Source organism: Helianthus annuus, chromosome 8, assembly GCF_002127325.2.
Source record: "Helianthus annuus cultivar XRQ/B chromosome 8, HanXRQr2.0-SUNRISE, whole genome shotgun sequence".
NCBI classification, from domain to species: Eukaryota; Viridiplantae; Streptophyta; class Magnoliopsida; order Asterales; family Asteraceae; genus Helianthus; species Helianthus annuus.
Genome location: NC_035440.2, coordinates 105,826,603 through 105,847,574, shown reverse-complemented (window position 1 = coordinate 105,847,574; position 20,972 = coordinate 105,826,603). Strand labels below are relative to the sequence as shown.

Below are 20,972 nucleotides of genomic sequence, written 5' to 3'. Positions count from 1 at the left end.
TAGTGAATTTCATCTTTTATGTGATCGTGAACTTGATGTATTCAACACTCAAATGGCTTAAACATATCCTACACTTTCATTTAAAAGAGCTTGTTCGAAAATTGAATGATTTTCGATTATCTTTTGGATAATTTTTTATTATGGATTTACTTTTGGATCATTTTTTAATATGTAATCATACATTTTTGGATTAACTTTTGAGTTGATGTTGTAATTTATGAAATTATAGAGTTAGGTAGTCAACCCGGTTGAACCACGCGGTACAACCTGGTTCAACCGGTTGAACCATTTTTTAGCCTAATCCGGTTTGATTTAAAAACCGGTTTTTAAAACATTGGTTCTTAAACCATAAAATTTTATTAAACATGCAGCAAAATCTTTAACACTTCATCAATGCTAACTCTCAAGCTAAACTTTAACAAGTCAACTACATTGAGTGAGTTCTAGTTTATAAAGGCAACTATGAACTTTAGCAAGCAATAAATAACACACAATATACGTGTAAGGCACATCATTAGATCACATAACTTTACATTACATTACACAATGAAATAAAGTGTAACACTTTGCTATAAACGATAACATGCGCATTATACCATACGTAGTTATAGAACCTCCGGCAAGCCACATAGATACTGTCGATTATCATTGGTCACGACGTTACATTTAAATGCATTTATGACCAAGTGTTACATTAGACGTTTTTTGAGACTTCGGTGTTAACTTTAGACATCAGCGTTAACTTTAGACGCGATAAGCCTACTTTAGTACTTTACCACTTTAATATTAGAAAGCTTTACGCATGTCGGGTATATAATTTAGAGAATGTTAACTTTAGACATGTCTCTTCATCATATTTTCGGCATCTATGAGGCTAGAAGCCATACTATTACTTTATTTATAAAAGATATACTTTATCTTTAGAATACTTTATCGAGTACGGATATCATCCCAAACATTAATGTCAAGAGAGGTCCAAAAAAACACCTGTACGATTTCTCTACACTTGGCTATCATATTATCCTGACCCAAGAATCCCCAAATCAACTCAGACAAATATCACAAAATCAGCTCAATTTTACATTCCCATAACAGAGTGAAAAGTAACTTTTCACTAAACTAAACATAAACTCTTATTTCAAACTTTTCCCTTAAACTTTAATTTGACCAAAACATTTCATCTGTTTAAAATACTTAGTTGACTAAAACGCTTCATTTGTCTAAATACTTGTCCATATTGTGCCTTCTCCATGAATTCCCTTTGACAGGGGCTTTTAAAAAATTAGTTTGTATTTAGATTTAAAAAAATTAGATTTTAAGGGCTTTTTGGTCTACTCATCCCGGACCCTCAAATTCTCAAATTTTCAAGGATTCTTAGAGACCACCCTGTATATAAATAGAGTGCTAAAGAAAGGTTTTTAAAAGATCACCAACAATGGGCAATTGTAGGTCCATCTCTCGCCAAATGCAACTGAGTTTAATGTTGATATTAATAGCACTGTTTTTACATGCAAAAGAGATTTATCATTGTTTTTAGTAAGGTAAGCAACAAATCACTTGTTAAAACCATGACTTTTGGGTATCTGTGCTTCTTTTTCTATGTTTAACTCACCAAACAACTACAATGTGAAAATTACGGGGCTTCCACTCACTCTTCCTCAAAAGTGTGTAGTGGTTTCACTTGTAAATTAAATTAAAAAAAGAATAAAAAAACGATAAAATAAAGTGTGTTGGCATGATTGATTTAGAACTAGTGGACCCCATGTTGGCATCCTCCTCACGGTTGTTACTGAAGTAACTCCTCTTTGGCGCCACCATAACGCCCATGGGGCGATCTTTAGCGCCCCTTATTGCTAATGTGTAGCGACCAGCCCACTCCACATAAATGAACTTTTCAAATAATTACATAACTTACACTACAAAATAACACTTTAATAATCTAGATTTCACATGTTTAAACATTAGCCAAATCGTTTTAAATTTCACTAGGTTTTACACGCATTGGCAAGTTTGACAAGTTCAACACACTTGACTTGTTTGATACATTTGGTTCTCTAGCCCCAGAGGCCGTGAAATTCCTCAACATGATCCAACGGGTCGTGAATAGTAATTTCTGGACTCTTAAGAGTCGCTTTATCTTTAGTAGGATCGGTTTTGCAATTCAAAAGGGGGTTGAGCTCAGCTTGTTACCCGTTTACCTGTCGTTTGTAATTTGTTGTTTTGGTATTTTAACGAAGACTACCATGTGTAATTATTTTAAGCTGAAGTTAATTAAAACATAACTAGCATGATCATATCTTAACCAGCTTCGAATCCTTTTGGATTTATCTACCTTGACACATAATACACATGATTCTTGAGCCCCCAACCTATAGGTTATAACCGAGCCGAGTTGAGTTGATGGGTCATAACATATAACACACTCAAGGGCACGCAACAGGAGCGTGGTTCACCTTAGAGTATACAAAAGAGTGAACTCTAAAGATAGAAGCTTGTAATGACATCCAAAAAATGAGCTTCTGTAATCAACTATGTGATACACCAATAGTAAAATCTACAGAAAACAAAAGCATGTCACCTGAAATTTACAATGAACAGTGCACGCGGAAACTTCTAGAAGGTATGCGACAAAAGATTTACCTCAACTTAGCAAGTTAACGTGGGCCATGACGAAAGTTGACTTTTTTGCTGGTTTGGTCAATGGCTTTGCAGAATGAAGAAAATGAGTCCTTGAGTTCACTGGGAAGAGGAAAGCTCAAAGAAGGAAGTATTCCATAGTCTTGTTGACCTCTTGTGGCCCGTGAAGAAAAGGAACGGGCCATTGCGGGCTGCTGTTTGTTAAGACCTTCGATTATGAAAGAAAAAGCACCGAATGTGACGCAGCTCTGCAAAAGAGCCTGTGGTGCACCTGGAAAGATAATTAAAAAGGTTAAATTGTTTAATGTTGTAAAATTCGGTAAAAAACGGAGATAAACATACACAAATTCTCCCGAAATCATATAAAATGAGTATGTTTTCGGTTATATTAGCTTATATACGTAATTCGTAAGACATCAAGTACCTGGAATACTTAAAGCAAGACCGGTACAACATCCAGCTACACCTGCATTAATGACTGTAAAAAAGAAAGTTAAATTGGTTATTAGTGTGATCAATCTTGTTATATCTCAAGCGTACAGATCTAAAATTCAAGATTTTGTACCGTCATCTTTCCCTCGAAGCATCTTTAAGAAACATACAACCAAACTGTGGACCCCAGACAAAACAGCAAATGTCTGATGAGAAAGAAAGAATAGGGTTAATTCAATGTCTAATTGGAACAAAATAATATTCAATACCTTAGCAGATGACGCTGCCTCTCCAAATGATCCTCTAAACCCTTTCTTTTTAATCAGTCCAGAACCTTAAAATCCAAAAAAATGGCAATGTCAGAACTCAGAATGCAGATTTTCAAAACGTTAAACCCAGGTTACACATAATAAGCAAACCAGAATAAATGGTTTATCTTTATCCTATTTGAAAACAGAACTTGCGATCCCACCTTTAAATAATAATAATAATAATAATAATAATAATAATAATAATAATAATAATAATAATAATAATCATAATAATCATAATAATCATAATAATCATAATAATCATAATCATAATCATAATCATAATCATAATCATAATCATAATCATAACATAATCATAATCATAATCATAATCATAATCATAATCATAATCATAATCATAATCATAATCATAATCATAATCATAATCATAATCATCATCATAATAATCATAATAATCATAATAATCATAATAATCATAATAATCATAATAATCATAATAATCATAATAATCATAATAATAATAATAATAATAATAATAATAATAATAATAATAATAATAATAAATAGCAAACAAAATACAAGAAATTAGAAGGAAAAAATATATCTTAAAGACAAAATACCAATTACCCAACTATATCATCCATTGTCATACTTCTGCAATTCCATCAAAACCAAGTTATTAATGCTCAACAGAGCAGAGAACTTGGGGAATTAGTTTGACAGAGAAGTGTCACGAGCCAAATGTTCGAAGGTCGTTTTGCTATGGGATGTACTTAACGCTTGGGTTTGCTGGCTAGTCCGGGACTTTATCAGGGACGTTCTCAGCGGATAAGAAGGTGTATGTGCCTAGTCGTGTCTATACGATGAACGCACCACTGGTTAAGAGCTGGCGCTGCTCTCCTGATGAGTCCAAGGCAGGACAAAACCAGTGACCCACACAAAGAGCAAGATGGATTGGGTTATCCCGGGAACCCCATGACAGAAAGCTCATTTAAGAGCCAAAAAAAACTTGAAAATAAAAGAACCATTCTTGGCCCTTGGATCGAGAAAAGGAGAACTATTCTTAACATTTGAATACGTTATAATTCACATGCGAATAAACTCATGTAACATATGTTACATCCATTAACATGTGAAAAGATTCAATCTTAACCCTTGATTTTTTATCTTTCGACCATGTGTTCATTTGTTCTCAAGTTTTTTTGAAGTTTCAAATAAACCTGCCCCTTAGGCCCTTAGTTCTGAAAAACTAAATAGTGCCCTCTTCATCTTCTATCAAACAACATACAATCACACTATGATTGTAATTATCATAGTTTAAAAAGGTATCTAGGTGTTTTACCAATCGATATACACATCCCCTGTGCAAGTGTGTAACCCTACCCTACGTACGAATCAATATACAAGCATGTTTCTAGTTTAACTCATTATAACTGCCAACACAAAATATCAAATTCTCATGAAAAACAAAGAAATTTTTGAAAAATCAACACTTAAAAGCCAAACTAAAGCCGTCTAATCACCAAAAAAACAAAAATCAAAGTTAAGTCAAGTTCATATATTAAGTTATTAACAGAGTACACACATCTAGTAGTAGTAACTAGCATCGGCATGATAAAACATCACTTTAACAACAAATGCAACTAACCATAATAGAGGTGGTTAGCTAACTGCCCATTCGCACAACATATAAAATCTCATTTTAACTCAAATAGGTGTAGTTAACAGCCCTGGCATAAAAAGATAAAAAAAAAACTCAAAACACCAAAAGCTTCTAACACAATAATTTAGGTGAGCTTACTGACCATTCACACAACATAGCGGCCATTCAGCCAAGATGTGATTGGCTAATTAGTCACCAAATACGCAATTAGTATGATTTCAACTCTTAGACTGATTAGCTAAATCCACTAAACTTATAGAAAAAAAAAACAGCTACAACATATAAAATATTTGCAACAAAATTGTAGTTAATAGCCCTAGCATAACAAGATATAAACTCAAAACACCAAAAGCTTCTAACACGATAATTTAGGTGAGCTTACTGACCATTCACACAACATTTAAGCCATTCAGCCAGGATGTGATTGGCTAATTAGTCACCAGGTACAAAACTGATATGATTTCAACTCTTAAACTGTTTAGCTAAATCCATTTATAGCAATAAACAGCTACAACATACAAAATATTTGCAACAAAATTGTAGTTAGTTGCCCTAGCATAACAAGATAAAAAACTCGAAACACCAAAGGCTTCTAACACAATAATGTAGGTAAGCTTACTGACCATTCACACAACATAGTGGCCATTCAGCCAAGATGTGATTGGCTAATTAGTCACCAGATACAAAATTAGTATGATTTCAACCTCTATTAACAAGGCTCACCCAGAGGCGCGCCTAGGCCCACTTTTCAGGCCCAGCGCAGCCTTCTCACTTTGCTTTAAAACCACCGCTTTCAGGCCCTCAAGCGCATTTTTCAGGCAAAGTTCTGGTGAAATTCCGGCATAAATCGCCCAAACAGATTTGTACAATTATACCAACCCTAAACAAGCCTGAAATTAACCTAAAACAGCCTAAACTACCCCCAAAAACGCCTAAAACCCCCAATAAAATGTATTTTTACAATATATGCCTCGCCTAAAAAAGCCCTGACTTTTTAAGGACCTTGCATCGAGGCCCAAGGCTCCCCCTTTGTGCCTTGAGTGCACCTTGCGCCTTCGACAACCATGATTTCAAGTTTTCAACTCTTAAACTGATTTGCTAAATAACTTAAACTTTATACCAATAAAAAGCTACAACATAATTCTAGTTAATAGCCCTGGCATAACAAGATAAAGAATCAAAATACCAAATGCCTCTTAACACAATAATTAAGGTAAGCTTGATGACCATTCACACAACATAACAGCCATTCGGCCAAAATATGTGATTGGCTAATTAGTCACCAAATAAACAATTAGTATGAATGTATGATTTCAACTCCTAAACTGATTAACTAAATCCCTTAAATTTTATAGCAATAAACAGCAACAACATATAAAATATGAGCAACAAAATTGTAGTTAATTGCCCTGGCATAACAAGATAAAAACTCAAAACACCAAAGGCTTCTAACACAATAATTTAGGTGAGCTTACTGACCATTCACACAACATAGCGGCCATTCAGCCAAGATGTGATTGGCTAATTAGTCACCAAAAACACAATTAGTACTCAAATCTTAAACTAATTCGCTAAATCCATAAAACCTTATAGCAATGCCCAACACAGCCTTCTCGCTTCACTTTAACCCCCCCCCCCCCCCAAACTTTCAGGCCATTAGACGCATTTTTCAGACCAAGTTCCAACAAAATTCCAACCATAAAGCGTCTGAACAGGTCTGAAACAATTATACCAAGTTACCAACCCTTAACAAGCCTTGATTCAACCTAAAGGCTAAAACATGTCTAAAACCTCCAAAAATTGTATTTTTATACTCTGCGCCTTGCCTACATACATAAAGACAGTGTTGTAAAATCGTTAAATTTCAGCTAGCCGGACCCAAAATCAGTAGGGGCGCTGCACTAGTGATGGAATTCCATCGATCACAACATCCAATCAAGTTCTGCCACGTGTCATTGAGCTTCATTCCATCACCAGTGACGGATTTTACTAGGAGTGTCCATCATTAGTGATGGTTTTTTTTTATTTTAAAATTATAAATTAACAATAATCTATACCCAGTTTACCTTATAAATAACTCAAAAAATACGAAATTTAATTGAAAAAAAAATTAAAAGACCAGTGAAACGAAGCCCTAATTTCCTCTCCGTCAATCAGAAATTAATTACCAGCAACAACAAACCGATTCACAGGTTAGTTTCTTCGAATTTCACCAAACCTTCTAAAAAACCCTAACAAACAATCAATAAACTCAACAATTAAAAACCGGTAATTTTTAACCACGACGATATACATTACCGTAACCAAATACGGATCCCATAAGCCCGCCGGCAGCGGAGTCTCCGGCAAACCGGAAAAGGCAGACTAACGGTGGACTTGCATGACTAACGGCGCCGGTAGTGGTTAGGGCATCGGAAGTGACGGTAGGTGTCGTGACGGTGGTGTTCGTACCGGCGGTTTCTATATCAGAATCAGAATCGTAACCGGTGGGATCGGTGGCCGGAGTTGTTGATGACATTTTTTGGCTTGGTTTATCTCGAGTGTAAACCCTAGCTAGATAAAGGGGTTTGGTTTGTGTATGGGTTATAATACGCTGTCGTATGGTTGTAAACAGACGAACCGAATGTTCGGCGGAGTAGTTCGTAAATTGTTTGGTGAAAAGTTCGTTTATATTCGTTCGTTTAATAAATGAACAAACACGAACAAGAAATTTCGTTCGATAAGTTGAACAAACGAATATGAATACAGGTTGTATTCGTTTGTTTGTGTTCGTGTTCGATGATTTTTTATTTATATTCGCTCATTTATATTCATTTGTGTTTGTTCATTAAATGTTTTTATGTTATATTTATATTTTATTGGCTTTAGTTTTAAAATTTTGAAACATGCCTTAGTTTGTGCTAAAGTTTGAAAACTTATTAAATTTTTTGTGTTGATTATATGTCTATGATGATTATGTCAACTATGTTCGGATAGTTCTATCATGTATTTATTTATTTTTTGTAGATTCTTCGTAATCTTTGTGATAAAAAATGCAGATTGTATTTTTAAACGAATGTATAACATTTGTTTGTGTTCATTTATGTTCGTGCACATTTGTTTGTGTTTGTTTGTTTGCGTTCGTCTACGTTCAGTAAGTGTTCATAAACATGTTCATTTTCTTAATGAATTAACACGAACAAGAAATCTCGTTCGATAAGCGTTCATGAACATGTTCATTTTCTTAATTAACGAACACGAACAAGAAATCTCGTTTGATAAGTGTTCATAAACCGTTCATGAGCATGTTCATTTCTTAATGAACGAACATGGACAAGGCATTGTTCGTGTTCGTTCGATTCGTTTACAACCCTAGCTAGAGGTTATACTCGTTTAGCCAAAGGGTTCAGTTGAAAAAAGAAAGAGTAAAAGGTCAAAATCATCCCTGAGGTTCGGACATTTGCCATTTCTTACCACTTTTATCCAGTTTTTTTTTAGGTTTTTGGGGGGTTTAATTTTTAGCATCTAGCTTGGGGGGTTAGGTTTTATTTACGTTTTTTTAGGTTTTTTGGTGGTGTAGTGGGTTTATTTTGTTGTTTTCATATTGGTTCTCACGGTTCTCGCAATAAAGGTGGTTCTCCTATGAACCCTACCATATATATATATATATATATATATATATATATATATATATATATATATATATATATATAGAGGCCAGTTAACGTACAATACGGCTTAACGTACATCATGTACGGCAGGTAATTACGCACGTTCATTTGAAAATCACGCATGTTCTAAACTAAAAAACCCAAATCACGCATGTTGGAAAACATTAATCACGCATGATGAAAACATTAATCACGCACGTTATACACATAATCACGCATGTTGTCGTACGTGATGTACGTTAAGCCGTATTGTATTTTACACTTTTCATATATATAGGGTCAGGATTTAGGAAAAACGGTGAAAAGTGTGAAAACGGTGAGAACGCTTATGGATCGTCAGATCAAAACAATCTATGGACTAGATTGACGTAGTGGCGTTTTCGTAAATAACATCAATTTTATTACTTGAACATGCTTCATTAAGGTTAAAAAGGTCTTTTTACTGCTCTAATTTAAAAGCTAAATAATAAGCAAGACGCCATTCAAAACTGTAACGCCTCGCTTTTTGAAACTTACCTTAATTAGAAAGATTATTTATGTTCCTATTTTTGGAAACTTATATCCGTATCGTATTCATATTTCACTTCTGGTTTCGTAAATCGCAACTTTGATCGTAATAAAACTTGATCATTTTATGTAAACTATACTTCGATTAATCGTATTTGTTTTACATTCAAATCATATACATACTCGACACGTATTCATCGTTCTCGTAAACTATAACAACCCTCAAAATGCCCTAAAACACTCCGTAATCGAAAAACCGAACTAGCATAACGTTATTCAGCTTGAAAATGAAAAAAAAAATAATTATCTGTCACACCCCAACCGTGTTAAAACAACGAAACCGCGGCGGAAACGTCGGGGGGTGGAGCAATAGAATTATTGTTTCACAACTATGGATTAAAAAAGTTTCGTTTTATTAAATATTAAACATTAACATTGTCTTTGAAACTGAACAAGCAAGTTAAACATCGTCTATCATTTGTTATTTAGTCACTAAGGCCTCGTCTAGTCCTAAGTGAGCATGCATCTACTTGTAATCAACATCATTCGACACCACCTGAAACATATGTAAAAATAAAGTCAGCAAAGAAATACCGGCGAGCACATAGGTTTTGTGTGAGTATTAGATTCATGGCTCGTTTATATGTTGAAATAACTCGTACAACTTTGTTAATCGATATTAGAAAACCTTGTTTTGTAAGATGTTTGTATTGTAAAATGAATAACCAAGTCAAAACATGTTGGTTATAGTTTATAAAACCTCGATGCCATGAATCTTAACTCAAAACATTTGTTTAAGTAAACCAAATCGTGAATCGTTCTCGTAAAATAACTCGTATGGTTTATATCGTTTAGTAAACATCGTTGTGTGTATCGTTTAAAATCGTTCAATCCAAGTGAACTAAATAACGCTACGGGATATAACATGATAAAAACACTTATATATAAGAAGTACCAGCGGCGTATCTACCATGCTTTTATCACATTAAACCCGTCTCGTTATCTAATCACCAACCAAAAACCAATCGTTCGTTCAATTCGTTTAACTTGTTTAAATCGTTCAAATCGTTCAACTCGTTCCAATCGTTCAATCGTTCAAATCGTTCTCGTTTTAGTTGTGAAAACTACTTTTGGTCGTCTCGCTTATAACATTCAAACCTTCGTAATTCGTCCATTGTTCAACTCGTATTAACAAACCACCAAAGGGTAAGTTAATAATCAACAGGTTCAGTTGTTACCCACATAACCCCCACACATAACCATGGGTGCAGTCCGATAACGGGATTTGTCAAATCCTATGGTACCATAACCCAATACTGGTCGGCTCGGCCAAAGCTAATGAATGTCATTCGTTATGTAATTACGTCCAACAAGTTCGTTCACATTATCGAAATCGTTCTTGTTTAATATAAACCATAGTATTCGTTTTTGAAATTATCGTTGAAAGCATCGAAATCGTTTAACACATATGAATCACCCAAAAACAAATGAAAACAGTAAAATAGGGGAACTATGTACTCACATCGAAGTGCAAAGTATCCTCGATCTAATGAACTAGCAAAGCTCGAGTAAACCAAGGAAATCAGATAACACCTAGTAATCGGATCGCTAGTTAATAAATCGACACTTAAATCGGAAGATCGGGTAGAATGAGGTCTTGTAAACCAAATGAGCATTGGAACTCATGTAATATGGTTTAACAAAGCCTACATTCTAAATCGGAACCTATCCTAAGTGCTTACAACCCGTTACGACCCATTAAGGTAGTTTACGCCACTTTAATGCGTCGTTCGCGCAAAAGCGCGTTCGAGACGCCTAACTAGTCCTATGACAAGTATTATATGCCCTAACATGTTTAAATATGTTGCATAATCAGCTTAAGTGACAACAGTTACATATGCTTAAAATCCAATTATGCATGAAAATGGCATTTTGGTCATTTACCTAAGGGATATAAACTACCTATCATACAACTAATTAAACTAAGTGACCATAAGGTATAACCTCGGAAGGTTATTCACTATACAACTATGGTCACTAAATGTGCTTGGTCGGATCCTAATGATCGACCAAACGGGTCGGGTTCGAAAGTCTAATCGGTTGTCAAGACCGCTTGACTCAAGACCCTATACAAGCACTAGACTAAAAGTGACGAGTTAAACATGTTAAAACATGTTTAACTAAGTTAGAAAACAGGTTTTGATATCAAAACAAAGTGTTTTGATATCCAAGGATAGTTTCGTCTCAAAATACGCATAAACATGTACTTTGACCGAAACTTTGACTCGTCACTTCGACTAATTAACGTGGTAATCAGTAGGTATAGTCAGATGGGAATATAACCATCGTGATTACGCTCACGTTGCAAAGTTCAAACGAACTTTGTGTTGACCAAATCGTGGTCAAAGCAGAAAGTCAAACACTGTTTGACTTTCACGCTTGAAAAACATAAACGAGCATGAAAGAAACTGACAAAAGGTCCAAGCAAGGAAGATTTGAACTCAAAAATTCTCAGGTATGAAGCTTCACAAGGAGAGCTTCAACTTAGAGAAGGAAATTGGGATCAAATGTGAGGAAGATGAAGTGAAACAAGTGGGTATTATAGATTTCCAAGAACCGTTAGGATCGTTTCTCGAAAATTGAGCTTCGATCTGGAATGTACATGTAAGGCACACTGATTTGGAATACTAGGGGTGTCAAAAACCATCACACGGTATTGAGAAAGTTACATAAAGGCCCCTGAAAATCAACCCATTTGTCAAAAATGGAGTTTCTGCCCAGCATGAGCCGTCGCGTGCCGCCACAGCACAGCCATTAGGCTGTGGCGCGACGCCACCAGTGCATAGATCCAGAAACTTTTGAAAATTGGCAGGTTTGGTCCTTGCAAACACTTTTAAGCCATTTTCGATGCGTTTAAACCCCTTTAACCCATTTTTCAAGGCTCTACAAAGATGTTAAAGCATAGGGGACATGAAATATGCTCAAAAGCATCTCGGATGTTGGTTCGTTTGGTCGTACGGTTGCGTTATTCGGTTAATTACGACGAAAACTCGAACGGACGCAAAAAGGATCCAAATTAAGCGACGAATGGTATTTTGCATTCTAGTCATTAAAATAAGATATTTTAATGATTACAAAAATTTTTGGATGTCCGGATATTCAGAACGTAAGATATGCGCGAAAATGCAAGCTTATGCACTTTTTGACGCTTTTAGTCCCTGTTTGATCAAAAAGTTTATTTTCGCATACCGAACCCCTCAAAGCCTATTTCTAAGCTATGTAAAGTATATTTAGGGTATGTTTAACTTATGATCAAGTTCCGGAATGTTCGTTATCATATGAATCGGCATAGTTTCGCAGTTTGACACAAATAGTCCCTACGATCGAATAAACTTGTTTTTGACACACTAAACCCTCCAAAACTTATTTCTAAGTTATGTAAAGGTTATTTAAGGTATGTTAAGCCTATTTCACTATTCCGGAGTGTTTGTCGCATTAAACTGATTACGTTTACGCACCAGTTTGCGTATAACCTTCCAGAAAGCGATTTAAAGCTTGAAATCGAACTCGAATCAAATCGTAAAATCATCAAACACAAATACACACATAATAACACCAAAACACATCATTTTATTGATAATTGAAATTGTTTTACATCGTACATCATTCACATAACACAGTTGTCACAATCTCCCCTATTTTAGGAAATTTCGTCCCGAAATTTTAACTAGAGGAAACTTGTGAAAACAATTGTGGATATTTCGCCTTCATTTGGTCCTCACGTTCCCAAGTAAACTCTGGGCCACGTTTGGACTCCCAGCGAACTTTGACTAATCGAATCCGTTTGTTCTTCAACTTTTTGACTGCACGGTCCGTTATCTCCACAGGTTTCTCGACAAAGTGCATCGTTTCATCAACTTGAATTTCGTCGAGTGGAATTTGAAGATCAGTATCGGCTACACACGTTCGTAGATTGGACACGTGGAATGTTGGGTGAATATTCCCAAGTTCAGGAGGTAGCTCAAGTTGATAGGCAACCTTTCCGATTCTTTCAACAATCTTGAATGGTCCAACATATCGTGGTGCAAGTTTTCCTTTCTTTCCAAATCTTACCACTCCCTTCCAAGGGGATACCTTGAGTAGGACATGGTCGCCAACTTGAAATTCCAAGGGCTTGCGTCGCATATCCGCATAACTCTTTTGACGGCTTCTAGCTATCAGGAGGTTATCGCGAATCTTTTTGATTTTATCTGTTGTTTCCAGAATGAGTTTCGGTCCAGTAAGCTGAGTTTCACCGATCTCATTCCAACAGACAGGTGAATGACATTTTCGACCATAGAGAGCTTCGAATGGTTCCATATTGATACTAGCATGATAACTATTGCTGTAAGAGAACTCGATCAATGGTAGATGAGAATCCCAATTACCACCAAAGTCTATCACGCATGCTCTAAGCATATCCTCCAATGTTTGTATCGTCCTCTCAGATTGTCCATCTGTTTGGGGATGATAAGCAGTGCTTAGATTTAGTTGGGTTCCCAAAGCAGATTGCATGGTCATCCAAAAGTGAGATGAAAATCGAGCATCACGATCGAAAATGATATCCAAAGGAACACCATGACGAGATACAATCTCATCAACATAAATCTTGGCAAGTTTATCAGCAGATAGATCCTCGCGAATCGGTATAAAGTGAGCTGACTTCGTTAATCGATCAATAACAACCCAAATAGCATCGTGACCTCTAGATGTACGCGGTAACTTAGTGATAAGATCCATCGCAATGTTCTCCCACTTCCAAACCGGTATCTCTGGTTGTACAAGCAAACCAGATGGTCGTTGATGTTCAGCCTTGACTTTGAGACAAGTTAGACATTTCGATATATATAAGGCAATATCCTTCTTCATACCAGGCCACCAGTACTGAGTACGAAGATCCTTGTACATTTTGTCAGCACCAGGATGGATAGAATATCGGGACTTATGAGATTCGTCCATCACTAAAGTGCGAAGATCGTCTTGTTTCAGAACCCACAAACGATTCTTGAAATAGAGTAACCCATCGTCCTTCGTTTCGAGTTTGAGCTCTAGTTGACGTGGTAATTCCTTACCCATTAGGTTTGTGAAACACAAGATTGTTGAGCTTGAGAAACACGAGTTTAAATATCAGATAGAGTGCGAACAAAATTAAACTTGACTCGTTCCTTTCGACTTAGCGCATTGGCTACGACATTCGCCTTACTAGGATGGTAGCGAATTTCTCAATCGTAATCGTTTAATAACTCCACCCAACATCGTTGTCTCATGTTCAGCTCCTTCTGATTGAGAATGTGTTGGAGACTTTTGTGGTCTGTGAAAACCACACATTTCGTTCCATACAGATAGTGTCTCCAGATTTTAAGTGCGAAAACCATAGCACCCAACTCAAGATCATGAGTGGTGTAGTTCTTCTCATGTATTTTCAGCTGTCTTGACGCATATGCAATGACTTTGCCTCGTTGCATGAGAACACAACCAAGGCCTAGGTTCGATGCGTCACAATAGACAATGAAATCATCGTTTCCATCAGGCAAAGATAGAACAGGAGCATCACATAGTTTTCGTTTAAGCATTTGGAACGCTTCTTCTTGTTTGGGTCCCCACTCAAAAGGCTTATTCTTCTGAGTCAAAGTAGTGAGTGGAATCGCGATCTTTGAGAAGTTCGAAATAAATCGTCGATAATACCCAGCAAGACCAAGAAAAGAACGAACTTCTGTAGGTGTCGTAGGTTTGTTCCAATCTTTAATAGCAGCTATTTTGGAAGGATCCACAAGAATACCCTGCTCGTTAACAATGTGACCCAAAAATTGAACTTCCTTACGCCAGAATTCACACTTGGAGAATTTAGCAAAAAGTTGTTCCTTCTTTAAGAGTTCCAATGTCAGAAGAAGGTGTTGTTCGTGATCGGCTCGAGACTTCGAATAAATGAGAATGTCGTCAATAAACACAATGATGAACTTGTCTAAATAAGGTTAACAAACCCTATTCATTAGGTCCATGAAGATAGCTGGGGCATTCGTCAAACCAAAAGGCATGACAGTGAACTCGTAATGACCATATCTCGTGCGTAATGCAGTTTTGGGAATATCTTCTTCGAGTACACGAAGCTGATGATACCCAGAACGCAGATCGATCTTGGAAAAACATGTAGCACCTTGCAGCTGATCAAAGAGATCATCGATTTGTGGTAGGGGATATCGATTCTTGATGGTAAGCTTATTAAGTTCACGATAATCGATACACATTCGAAAAGATCCATCTTTCTTTTTCACAAACAGGACAGGAGCGCCCCAAGGTGAATAACTTGGTCGGTTGAATCCTTTATCAGATAACTCTTGAAGCTGTTTCGATAACTCTTGCATCTCAGACGGTGCAAGACGATAAGGTGCTTTCGTAATCGGGTTAGCATTGGGTACAAGATCAATATGAAACTCGACTTGACGAACTAGAGGCAAACCAGGCAGTTCATCAGGAAACACTTTGGATAATCTCGTACAATTGGAATATCTTGGATGCACTTGCTCTTGCCTTTCTCCTCTGTGACATGTGCCAGGAAAGCAACATATCCCTTTCGTAAATAACTTTGGGCTTTCGTACACGACATGAGTTTCAATCCACCAGATGGTTTCTCGCCACGAACCACTAAAACTTCACCATATGAAAGAGGAATACGAACAATCTTATCAAAACAAACCACCTCATCATGAAACTTTGTTAACCAATCCATCCCTACAATGATGTCGAAACTTCCAAGTTGCATCGGTGTGAGGTCAATAGGAAAAAGATGGTTATCGAGGTTCAACTGACAATCACGAATAATAGAATCGAGTATGATCGGTTTACCAGTAGCAACTTTGACAGATAAGGGTTTCCTCAGTTTAGTTCTAGGTATCGCAAGCAAAGGCTCAAAAGATAACGAAACAAAACTTCTATCGGCACCAGAGTCGAAAAGAATAGATGCAGGTTGATGGTTAACAAGGAACATACCATTAACAACCTCGTTGTCAGCCCTCGCCTCATTTGCATTCTAGTTGTACGCTCGTCCATGAGCGGGATTCATGTCACGGCCCCCGCCCCAGTTTTACCCGGTCCAGGTGTCGCGGGACAGAAACCCGTGGTATTTAAGTTTACAGCGGAAGTTTAGCAGGATCGTTTAACTTAAAAATGCCCGATTATTTTATTTCATAATTTGGGACAAACCCCGTAATTTACAATAGAGGAATTTCACGAGGAAAATCCCTGGTTTACAAAACATGTTTATTTATTTAACTGAGCTACTACTTCAAGCTTTGTTAGTGCTCCGTAGCACTTTTCCTTGCTTCACAGTAGGTCACCTGAAACATGTTTTAAAAAATATTTTTGTCAGCGGGGAAATTCTGGTGGGGTCACTCAATTTTATAAAACAACACATAGCTATTAATTACAGCATAAGAGCGATTACAATGGCTTCTATCTTATTTTTATTTGGCGCCGTGTCACCTCCTGGTGACGATGGTCATACCACTATTGGGTCCTTTCACCCAAGTAGTGATGATTATCACTGTTAGGATTTATTAGCCTAACCGTGAGAAATTAGTAATGTGCACAATACCCCACTAGCCAGTGATTCAAGATAACCACGACTTAATCCCTGTAATTATAACTTTTGAAAATAATTTGGAGTATTGTAAAACACTGTTGATAAAAAGAGAATGACTCACATTGCAAGTTTAAACGGGCAGAGCTTAGCAGACTGATAAGCCTGATAACCTAATTTAAACAACAATGCACACGAACTAGGTCAGTAACTAATACAGCATTTACGATAACTCACGAGATTAAAACCTTCACAACAAATGACGAAGTGCAAGACTTAAACATCCATCGAATTCACGACGAATGACAAAGTATACCCCTAATGTGGGCAGCACTTAAACATTCATCGGATAGTTTTAATCGATTGGACATTGAATCGTAGCAGCGATCGAGTTAATACCCTGTATCGTAGCAGCGTCTCCCTAATGGAATTTATGATTTTGAGTAGTAGAACTTTGTTTTTTATTGAAATCTCGAGCACAGATGAACTGCTCATGGCCTAGCAATTTATAGCTGAAAAATGGGGTTTACGCGGCCCGCGTAAACCCTTTCTTAAACTTACGCGGCCCGCGAGGGCCTCCTAATCTACGATTAGGGCAAGCGTGTCACAGGTAGGTCCACCACGTGGTTGACACATGGCCTGAACGCTTATCCGGTGAATTGTAACCTGCCGCGATACAACCCTTATGTCTTACGCGGCCCGCGTGAAGACCAAAAATTCAATTTTCTTGATTTTTCATGCACGTTGGGGTTTCAGGGGTCCGGGTTTTCACTTACGGGTCGTTTTAGGACATTTTTGAAGGTCCTTACCTCCTCCCCACCTCATTTAAAATCTCGTCCTCGAGATTTATTGAAATAAGTGAGGATATTTTCGTTTCATCTCCGATTCCAGCTCCCAGTGTATTCAGGTCCTCTTTTTGACTCCCACTTGACTTTGACTAGTATCAATCTTTTGTGTTTGAGGAACTTGACCTTTCTGTCTTCTATTTGAAGTGGTTTTTCCACGAACTTTGACTTTTCATTTACCTCTATGTCTTGAAGAGGTACTACCAAGGATTCGTCAGATAAACATTTCTTGAGGTTGGATACATGAAATACATCATGTACCCCAGCTAACTCCTCTGGTAGTTGCAGGCGATAGGCAACTAGTCCTATTCGCTGTATTACTGGGAAAGGTCCTACATATCTTGGACTTAGCTTTCCTTTCTTACCGAATCGAACTACTCCTTTCCAAGGAGAAACTTTCAATAGTACTCTGTCCCCAACTTGGAATTCTAACGGCTTGTGTCGGTTATCTGCATAACTCTTCTGGCGATCTCGAGCCGTTTTCAGTCTTTCCTTGATTTGAGTGGTCTTGTCAGTGGTTACTTGCACTATTTCAGTACCTGATAATTGGCTTTCTCCTATTTCTGCCCAACAAACTGGAGTTCTGCACTTTCGTCCATTTAGTGCTTCGAATGGGGCGACTTCGATGCTTGAATGATAGCTATTGTTATAGGAGAATTCGATTAAGGGTAGGTGGTCATCCCAACTTCCACCAAAATCTAACACACATGCCCTGAGCATGTCTTCCAAGGTTTGGATCTTCCTTTCCCTTTGTCCGTCTGTTTGGGGATGATAGGTTGTACTTAAATTTAATCGCGTCCGCATAGCTTCTTGGAAACTTGTCCAAAAATGTGAAGTGAAACGACTATCTCTATCCGATACAATGGAGAGTGGAACTCCATGTAAGGATACTACTTCGTCTACATATAATTTTGCTAACCTTTCCATGCTAAAGGTTTCTTTCATGGGTAGAAAATGAGTTGATTTGGTTAATCGATCCACAATTACCCAAATCGCATCATTACCTTTTCTGGTTTTGGGCAACTTGGTAACAAAATCCATGGTTATTAGTTCCCATTTCCAAATAGGCATTTCTAATTGTTGGAGTAACCCTGAAAGTTTCTAGTGTTCTGCCTTAACTTGTGAACAAGTTAGACACTTAGATACATATCTAGCTATGTCCTTTTTCATTCCTACCCACCAGAAATTATTTCTTAAATCTTGGTACATCTTATTGTTTCCTGGGTGCATGGTATACCTAGATTTATGGGCTTCCTCTAAGATCTTATGTCTTAATTCTCCTTGCTTAGGTACCCAAATCCTTTTCTTGTGGAATCTCCAAATTCCATCGGTACCTTGCTCTAGCTCCTTTATTCTTCCTTTCATTTCTTCAGCATCATCCTTGATGGCTGTTTCCTGAACATTCTTCAATTGTTCCATTAAATCTACTTGAAGATTTAATCTAAGAGCACGAACTCGCTTTTGCTTTTTATGATACTTACGACTTAAGGCATCTGCAACTACATTTGCTTTTCCTTCGTGATATTGGATATCACAGTCGTAGTCGCTTAGAATTTCCATCCATCTCCTTTGCCTCATGTTAACTCTTTTTGCCCAAATATGTATCTTAAGCTCTTATGATCCGTATAGACAGTAAACTTACTTCCATACAGATAATGTCTCCAAATCTTAAGGGCAAAAATTATTGCTCCTAATTCTAAGTCATGAGTAGTATAGTTTTCTTCGTGCTTTTTCAATTGCCTTGAGGCATACTGACGTGTGCGCGACTATACATATTTTTACAATGAAATTACACACGATTTGGTTTTAAATTTATAAAAGTGATTATTACTTTTACATCAAAACACACACGAAAGGGCAAGTGTACCCCGTCATATATGTAGTAAAGTATCGGTAAGAACCAAGTATCGATCCACGGAAATGGGCGGAGAAATAATACTAGACCTTTGGCACAAAATTACCGGTAAAAACATAAGTTGTTTTGGTTTTAGTTAAACTAAAGTAAGCATAAATAAATACTTATAAAACATAGTAGATTATATATAAATAGCCTTGCTTAATACACGACCAAAGCATGTCATCTAAGTCAGTTTTGGCACTAGAAGCATTCGGTCAATTTTCCATTTTTCAGACAATTAGTATCCCTTTCGGGAATCCTAACATGAAAATCATTTGGAAAGTTAAAACGATAAACACACTTTAACCACCTAAAATTGTTCTTTAACGTGCAATTGATTAATGTCTATAAAAATCTCCTAAAAATAAGTTAGTTATCCGTTAGGAGTTTTCTAACCTCACTTAATCAAGGAAAGCGACACCGATAAACACAATGCAACCACCGAGACAAGCATAAACTAGATTAAATCACAACCGAGTTCATTTTACAAATCTTGCACATAAATTCACCAAGATAGCAATTTTGGCCGAAACTACTAACTAAGCTAACAAATCATGGCAAGAATTCATAACAACACCATCTAACCCGTTAGAGTCCTTCCGTGAGGGCAAGCTTTCTTGATTAATAATAATTGCATTTTATTAAACTACTAACCATTTCTAGTATCATGGTGCCCACATTTTAACCAAGTTAAACTAGTTAACCAAATTAAAAGTTTACTAATACATGATTAATTAAGCTTCATTTTTCAACTATCTTAACTAACCAAGTACCAATCATCCAACATAATTACTTATAATCAAGAAATCAATATCAATAACAAGGTTGCAAACTAATCATCAAATATAATCATAGAAAATACTTCAAAATGTCATTACAAACAAAGATTAACACACTAATGGTTATAATCACGCAAGGGATTGTTGTGTTTTTGCCCAAAGGCTTACATTAATACATAATAATCAGTCTAAATGCTTGAAACATAACAAAATTATGGAAAGATTTGAGAAACCAAACCATAAACAAGCATAAGAATGAGAATCCGGATAGTAACCGAGCAAAACCGGGCAATATGGCTTGAATCCGGGCTAAAGCTGATGCTTCCGGAGCCTGAAAATCGCCTGTGGAGCTCTCCAAAATTCCAGAGTTACGAACAGAATGGTTCTGTTCGCTTTTTATATTTTTTCGATGTTGCACGGTCGTGCACCGATCGCACGACCGTTCACTTTATGCATTATTGAAGTTACTGTTCATGACATCAGCAGAGTTGACTGGTCTTCGGTCTCGCATGACCGTTCTTCATATGGCACGACCGTGCCATCTCTGGATCTCGTTGCACGGACTGTAGAACAAGTCGTTCATCACCGGGATATAGCCGATCATCGGATCCGCACGGGGTGCAAGAATTGGCACGACCGTGTGTCACCGAGATTCTGTTAAACGCCTTGTTGCAC

At 36.9% G+C, this 20,972-nt stretch overlaps 1 protein-coding gene across 3 annotated transcripts; it reads right to left on the bottom strand.

Moving 5' to 3' along the window:
• Positions 1-1,776: 1,776 nt before the first annotated feature.
• On the bottom strand, positions 1,777-7,567 carry LOC110889388 (chloroplastic import inner membrane translocase subunit TIM22-2). 3 transcript variants are annotated; one of them, XM_022136899.2, is made up of 6 exons: positions 7,303-7,567; positions 3,339-3,403; positions 3,203-3,275; positions 3,062-3,115; positions 2,641-2,908; positions 1,777-1,875 (listed from the first exon to the last, which is right to left on the bottom strand). In XM_022136899.2, the coding sequence occupies exons 1-5, from the start codon at positions 7,520-7,522 to the stop codon at positions 2,655-2,657; spliced, it is 666 nt and encodes a 221-aa protein (XP_021992591.1). In that variant the 5' UTR covers positions 7,523-7,567; the 3' UTR covers positions 1,777-1,875; positions 2,641-2,654. The 3 variants fall into 3 exon arrangements, with proteins under 3 accessions (XP_021992591.1, XP_021992590.1, XP_021992589.1); XM_022136898.2 differs by lacking the exon at positions 1,777-1,875 and adding an exon at positions 2,268-2,554; XM_022136897.2 differs by lacking the exon at positions 1,777-1,875 and having other exon boundaries at positions 2,295-2,908.
• Positions 7,568-20,972: the final 13,405 nt, after the last annotated feature.